The sequence below is a fragment of the Lepus europaeus genome, chromosome 22 (genome assembly GCF_033115175.1).
Source record: "Lepus europaeus isolate LE1 chromosome 22, mLepTim1.pri, whole genome shotgun sequence".
Taxonomy (NCBI): domain Eukaryota; kingdom Metazoa; phylum Chordata; class Mammalia; order Lagomorpha; family Leporidae; genus Lepus; species Lepus europaeus.
This window is the reverse complement of record NC_084848.1, coordinates 41,351,523-41,358,839: the sequence shown is the minus strand read 5'-3', so window position 1 is coordinate 41,358,839 and position 7,317 is coordinate 41,351,523. Positions and strand designations below refer to the sequence as shown.

General features: G+C 51.0%; 1 protein-coding gene across 1 annotated transcript; it reads right to left on the bottom strand.

The window, feature by feature from the left end:
* Positions 1-4,405: 4,405 nt before the first annotated feature.
* On the bottom strand, positions 4,406-6,723 carry HSPA2 (heat shock protein family A (Hsp70) member 2). Its single transcript, XM_062181582.1, has one exon. It carries the CDS (start codon positions 6,613-6,615, stop codon positions 4,708-4,710), a length of 1,908 nt encoding a protein of 635 aa, XP_062037566.1. The 5' UTR covers positions 6,616-6,723; the 3' UTR covers positions 4,406-4,707.
* Positions 6,724-7,317: the final 594 nt, after the last annotated feature.

Below are 7,317 nucleotides of genomic sequence, written 5' to 3'. Positions count from 1 at the left end.
CAGGGTGCGGGGCGTGGCGAGGCGCGGGGCGGGGTGCGGGGCGGGGCGGGGACCGGCGCGGGGACAGGCGCTGGCGGCCGCGGGGCTCCGGCTTCCGCCGCGGGGCCGCGCCAGTCGGGGCGTGCGAGGCTGAGCCGGGCTGCCCCAGCGCGCTGTGCGCTCTACAAACCCAACGTAGGGTAGCTGCTTTCCGTGTCGCTGTCGTCGAAATACCGCAGGCTTGCGAGCCTGGCACTCCGTTGGTGAGATTAGTGTTGCTCGCCTTCGCTCTGTGCCAGCGGACATTTGCGTTTGTGTTTCAGATCCTGTGTCTTTTTTTTTTTTTTTTTTTTTGCAACTGAATTGACATCCACGTTTTAACTTCTTTTTTCTCCCAGTACTAGACGGTGCATGGAGATCGGGAATGTTGTGTATCCCCCTACAGCTTAATCGGTAAAAAGGCGCTCAGTAGCCAGTTAGCAACTCACGGCAACCTGAAAATTCTGGCGGCAGACCCCCCACTGCCCCCCCCGCCCCCCAGTATCATTGCCTGGTGGCGCCCAGTCTCTGGTTGTAGCGGTAATAAAATTGCAGTCTTCTCGATTCCTGTTCTGTGGGGCGAGCTCACAGCGGGGAACCCACCTACACCCGGGCTGTGCTGGGTCCGAGCTGGGAACAATGCTTGTTTATCACAAGGTGACTCAGCTGGAAAGGAGCTGAGCCCAGAAGCCAAGCCAGAGCTTCTCACCAAGCAGGGTCCACATCGCGGGGAGGGCAGGGCCGGGAGCTCCAGCCAAGACTGAGAACCGGGAATGTGGCTGGAACCCAGCGAGCGCACTGTCATTATTAGGAAAACCCACAAGTAGGGAGTGTGTTCAATTCATCCCCTAGATAAGTGCTAACAGAAAACTGAAGCTCTCATATTCCTTACCGTAGTGGGCTAGCTAATGTACAAAAAAAAACTAAAGTAAAAATAAGAATTATTGAGAACCCTACGCAGTAACTACTCAAAAGTTACATGACAAATATACTTAAAAAGCTACTTGGTAAGGTAGTTCACATGTGCTAGAGGAATATACAATGTAAAGGACAACTCTGAAAGGACTGTTATATATCTAATCACTTTAACAAAAGAAGGATTTTTATGGTTCTAAATCATTCCTTATTCTAAAGTATGCTCCATTCATTTCCTAGGCCAGAATTTTCATGTTAGGTTTTTTAAATATTAATTTTAAATTTAAAATATTAAATTTTAAATATCACAACCTGCAATGAAATATAAATTTTTTTCCCTTTGAAGGCGGACAAGCAGTTCCTGATGTTATACAGTGGGGTACCACAGTGTTACCTTCTAACTACTGTGCTATTCTGTGAGGGCGAGTTTCTTGCCCAGTTTAGAGAAACTCCTCAAGGTCATGCAACTAAGTTGCTGGTCTCAGATTTCAGGCCCAAGCCTTTAACTGAATATAATGTATGCTTAAATTGTGAAAAAGTCATAATGGATAGATTTTCATAGTATTACAGTTCTACCCAAAAAATTCAGTTTCATGACGGAAAACAGCAGTGCCGGATTTTGAATCAGTTAACTCCAGTTTAGGTTGCTCATTTATCTCCCTAGCCTTCAATTCACAAACAGCCTCATCTTCTCTGGGAGCAGTATGGCCAAGGGGCCTATGACCTGGCTGGTTTTAAAGGAGTGACATTCCAACATGAAATACCACCCAACTAAATTTCAGAAATGCTATGCCCCTAAAATATGTCCACGCCCAGAGCTAGCTCAAGAATAAACACTGGGATCTTTTTCTGATGATCCACCATTTTTCTTCAAGGAATGGAATGAAGTATCTAACTTCTAATCCTGAACAGTTTACACATACCTATTTATACAGTAAGTGCATGGACCCAATTGAATAGTCCTGTTTCTTAATCCTAACATAATGTATTCCCGTAGCAGTGTTCTCCTAGAGACATAGCAGGGGTTTTCAAAAATTTCATGGAAAATGTGCATTATGAACAGACACACGTGCATTTCAGTATTTTTTGCACCAAAATGAAACTTTCTAACTCCATTTTTCCACCAGCTTTTTGAAGGGTTCCATAGGGATGTGGGAGTTTTTAAAGCTGGAATCTAATCCCAGTGTTCAGCAGCAAGAGGAACATGCCTCACAACACAACAGGAATGCCTTATGGGCCTACTACTTGGGGGTTCAGAAAATGAACTCTCCTTTCGTCTGGATAGCCAGCTTGTGTTCCTGTGTGCTATTATACCCGAGATAAAGCGGCTCTCCTTGTCGCCATGACACACTGAATGAGTGGTACATTACATATCCTACCATGCGTGTGAAATTAAAGATGTTCCTCTCTCCTCATGCATGAGTTTTAATGCATTTCCATAGATATATCAAATGACTACTATAAAAATGCACTTGTTTTGAAGTTTCACACACCTCAAAGACTATGAACAACTTGTCCTTATAATGACAGGATTTGAGATTCAGCGCCTCAAAACGGGGACAACGGTTAGTAAGACATTCTGGTAAGAATGTAAGTGCTACTCAGAGAAATCTATGCATTCTATCACTTGGCATTCTATACATGGTGCCTTTGGATTAGTCATGAGCTCTAGTCCCTAGCATTGTCTCGCTGCTTTCAAGTTCAAATAATGCTAATTATTCCCGAAACTGTAATTCGGCCGGTCCTAACATCAAGGACTTTTTCCACTGTTATTTGACTCTGACTAATCTAACATCTACTAAGGAGTCCACAGGAGTTATCAGATTACTAGTTTCAGCTGACTCCTGGTAACTTGCTGGCTTTATCTTAGCAAAATATTCAACTCTGTGTACATTTGAGAAGATATAATTGAAAGCAATTCAAAAGGCTAGGAGTTTTCACAAATCACTTTTCAAAACAATTGAAAATGTGGCATGTAGTACGTCCAGGCTTGTGTGGTGCTGTCTGTAGACAATGAGACACCCTTCAGTGCTGCTAAGTCCTTTCCACCGGTGTGACACCAGCACTGGCAATCCTTAAAAAAATTAGGTTTATTCTGAAGTAGCTTCACAATTGTCTTGTCTTTCACCCCCCCCCAACCAAGTGAGACTTCATAAACAAAAAGGGGCAACTCTTGTGTGAAGTCATTACTACCTGCAGTATTCTCAGGCTGACTTGTTTTCGAGTTATTAGCGATAATCTCTGTATGACACAGAGGGGACCATTACTGAATTAAGTAAAAGTACAGCTTCAGTAATTCACTGTATCAACACAGGGAGTGAATACTTGGAAAGAGATTGTCAGCATGCCCGTGTGCAGTGAAAACACTAGGTTAACTGTGCATTTTTGCAATCTCTCCCAGCTTTCCCTGAAAGAGAATAAATCAAAACAAAGCAAAAGTGTCATTCCATGAACAATTCATTTCTTCCGAGGACACAAATTTGAAAGCAGAAGCCCAGGACAGTGGATCTCCAAAGGGTTGCAATTTTTTTATCTGTAACAATTAGATATAGAGGGAAATAGACAAGTTGTATATTAGCAAAATACTAGGGTATGTTGTTGCATTTTGCCTTTTAAAAAAATTATAATGATTTAAGGCAAAGGTATCTATACAAGGGGTGTCAAATGTGGGAAAATTGAATGATTTGAATTTTCCACGAACTTTCTGAAGCCCCATCCCATCATCTTCCCCTACCTTCGCCCCCCACCCCCCACCCCCAAGTAATTATAACTGCTGGAAACATGTTCTGGGCTGTTTTACTAGGAAAGTAAAACAAGTGTGATTACATTTGGACTCTTAGTATCAAGCTACTTCAAGTCTGCTTGCTGGTACCTGATGTCAGGAAAAGCCCCTGGCTAATTATTAAGGAGACAGACAGCTCCTGTCCCAGGCTTGTGTTACTGGACGGAAGAAACCGTTTCGTTCTTAACCCCAGAATACAGCTCACGTTTTCTTGGGGACATTCAGGCAGATTTTCACTTGAACACTTCAGCCAAGCCTTAGGAATCAGAGTACTCTAACAGACCCCCCAGTCGGGTTTTGGTACCAGAGAGGGAAAAGAAAAGTTGACCCTGATAATCTCCCCTTAAATTGGGAATCTGAGGCAGGAACCTCCTCTGAGACTTAGACAAGAATGGGTTAAAGTTCACATCATTTTATTATCTTAAAAAGACCCACCTGGATGAAAAACACGGGCAAGGAGGGGAAATTAAAAACTCCAAGACAGTGGATTTTGAGGTCAATTACAACTTTACTTTAAATTTGCATTTATATTTCAAAAAGAAAAAGTATACCTGTCCTTAACATTACTGATCTCTTCTCTTTAAAGCAGTGCGTAAGAATAAACAATGCAAGCTTCTCTATATTTTATTGTTACCAAGCCCCCACAGGAATGGTGTGCAAGCTTCAGGTTTCCCCATCTCAAAACAAATCCCCATGCACAAACTAAGCTAACCAAAAAATAATCAAGTCAGCAAACACACAAAATGCAGCGAAGAGAAACCTCCAATAAGGTTTGTGGGTTTTTTTTTTTTTTTTTCTTTTCCAAAATCAAACTTGAGAACTAACCTTTTATAAGTAAACTAAGTTATTGTACCTTTCCTTTCATATGCAGAATCCCGGGCCCTAAAGACTTGCAACACTAGGTCTCCTACTTGGCACCAGGGCGCTTCAGAGAAACAAAAACAAAAGGGAGAAAAAGAAAGGAAAAGAGGTTTACGCTGAGCGACTTGAGCTTAGTCCACTTCCTCGATGGTCGGTCCCCCGGAGCCGCCGCCGCCGCCGCCGCCAGGCCCGCCTTGGTAAAGTCTGCTGATGATGGGGTTGCACACTCTTTCCAGCTCTTTCTGCTTGTGCTCGTACTCGTCTTTCTCGGCCATCTGGTTCCGGTCGAGCCAGCTGATCACCTCCTGACACTTGTCGAGGATCTTGTTTTTGTCCTGCTCGCTGATCTTGCCTCGCAGCTTCTCGTCCTCCACCGTCTGCTTGATGTTGTAGGTGTAGGACTCCACGGCGTTCTTGGCCGCCACCCGCTCGCGATTCGCCTCGTCCTCCGACTTGTAGCGCTCCGCCTCCTGCACCATGCGGTCGATGTCGTCCTTGCTCAGGCGGCCCTTGTCGTTGGTGATGGTGATCTTGTTCTCCTTGCCGGTGCTCTTGTCGGCGGCGGTCACGTTGAGGATGCCGTTGGCGTCGATATCGAAGGTGACCTCGATCTGGGGCACCCCGCGCGGCGCCGGGGGGATCCCGGTCAGGTCGAACTTGCCCAGCAGGTTATTGTCCTTGGTCATGGCGCGCTCGCCCTCGTACACCTGCACCAGCACGCTGCTCTGGTTGTCCGAGTAGGTGGTGAAGGTCTGCGTCTGCTTGGTGGGGATCGTGGTGTTCCTCTTGATGAGCGGGGTCATGACCCCGCCCGCCGTCTCGATGCCCAGCGACAGCGGCGTCACGTCGAGCAGCAGCAGGTCTTGCACGTTTTCGGACTTGTCTCCGATGAGGATGGCCGCCTGCACCGCGGCGCCGTAGGCCACGGCCTCGTCGGGGTTGATGCTCTTGTTCAGCTCCTTGCCGTTGAAGAAGTCCTGCAGCAGCTTCTGGATCTTGGGGATGCGCGTGGAGCCGCCCACCAGCACGATCTCCTGGATCTGGCCCTTGTCCAGCTTGGCGTCGCGCAGCGCCTTCTCCACCGGCTCCAGCGTGCCGCGGAACAGGTCGGCGTTGAGCTCCTCAAAGCGGGCGCGCGTGATGGACGTGTAGAAGTCCACGCCCTCGTAGAGCGAGTCGATCTCGATGCTGGCCTGCGTGGACGAGCTCAGCGTGCGCTTGGCGCGCTCGCAGGCCGTGCGCAGCCGCCGCACGGCGCGCTTGTTGGGCCCGATGTCCTTCTTGTGCTTGCGCTTGAACTCCTCGGCCAGGTGGCTCACCATGCGGTTGTCGAAGTCCTCGCCGCCCAGGTGCGTGTCGCCGGCCGTCGACTTCACCTCGAAGATGCCGTCCTCGATGGTCAGGATGGACACGTCGAAGGTGCCGCCGCCCAGGTCGAAGATGAGCACGTTCTTCTCGCCGCCCGCACAGCCCTTCTTGTCCAGCCCGTAGGCGATGGCGGCCGCCGTGGGCTCGTTGATGATGCGCAGCACGTTGAGGCCCGTGATGGTGCCCGCGTCCTTGGTGGCCTGGCGCTGCGAGTCGTTGAAGTAGGCCGGCACCGTGATGACGGCGCTCTGCACCTTGCCGCCCAGGTAGGCCTCGGCGATCTCCTTCATCTTCGTCAGCACCATGGACGAGATCTCCTCCGGGAAGAAGGTCTTCACCTCGCCCTTGTACTCCACCTGCACCTTGGGCTTGCCGCCCTCGCTCACCACGCGGAACGGCCAGTGCTTCATGTCCGACTGCACCGTGGCGTCCTCGAACTTGCGGCCGATCAGCCGCTTGGCGTCGAAGATGGTGTTGGCGGGGTTCATGGCCACCTGGTTCTTGGCCGCGTCGCCGATGAGGCGCTCCGTGTCCGTGAAGGCCACGTAGCTGGGCGTGGTGCGGTTGCCCTGGTCGTTGGCGATGATCTCCACCTTGCCGTGCTGGAACACGCCCACGCACGAGTAGGTGGTGCCCAGGTCGATGCCGATGGCCGGGCCGCGGGCAGACATCCTGACTGCGAAGGCGGGCGAGCGACGTTAAAGGACGACACGGCCAAGGGAAGGCGATCCGCGGCCTCGACTAACGGCCACCCGGCACCTCACGCCGCGAGCGCCACCGGCGTCTCCCGCCGCCCCCGCCCGCTCCGCCCCAGTCTTATAGCCGCCTTCTGGGAACTCCCGCAGCCAATCGGCTGCCGGCACCGCCCGCGCAAACTCTTCCCAGCCCCGCCACAGGCTGGCCTGGCTCGGAGTGACCGGCCCGCGGCCCAATAGATATCAAGTTGGATGAGGCGGGGAGGAAGGGGGGCAGCACCGCCCCCGCCCGCCCGCGCGAGAAAGCGAAGGGGCAGCCGTTATGCAAATAAAGCTCCTCCCAGAAGCCCAGCGCCCAGGCTCCCGCGCCTCGCGCGCGCCGCCTGCTGCTTGGGGGGGCGTTAGGCTCGCGCCCCCGGGGGCCAGGTGTACGCGCCTTTACGCGGCTTGGGCCTTTCCTGAGAGCGGATTCGTCGACGTCCGTCGGATTGGCAGGGCACCCGGCCAATGAGAGGCGCAGACTCCCAGAGGGGTGGGGCAGGAAGGGCTGGGGCGCGGTGAGGGAGGAGGAGGAGGTGCGGGAAGGGAGCCGAGCGGGTTCTTTGGTTTCTCAAAGATCCCCTGATGCGGTGCGGTGCTAGGTGTCCCGACTAACGCCACCCACAGGGGCCAAGGAAT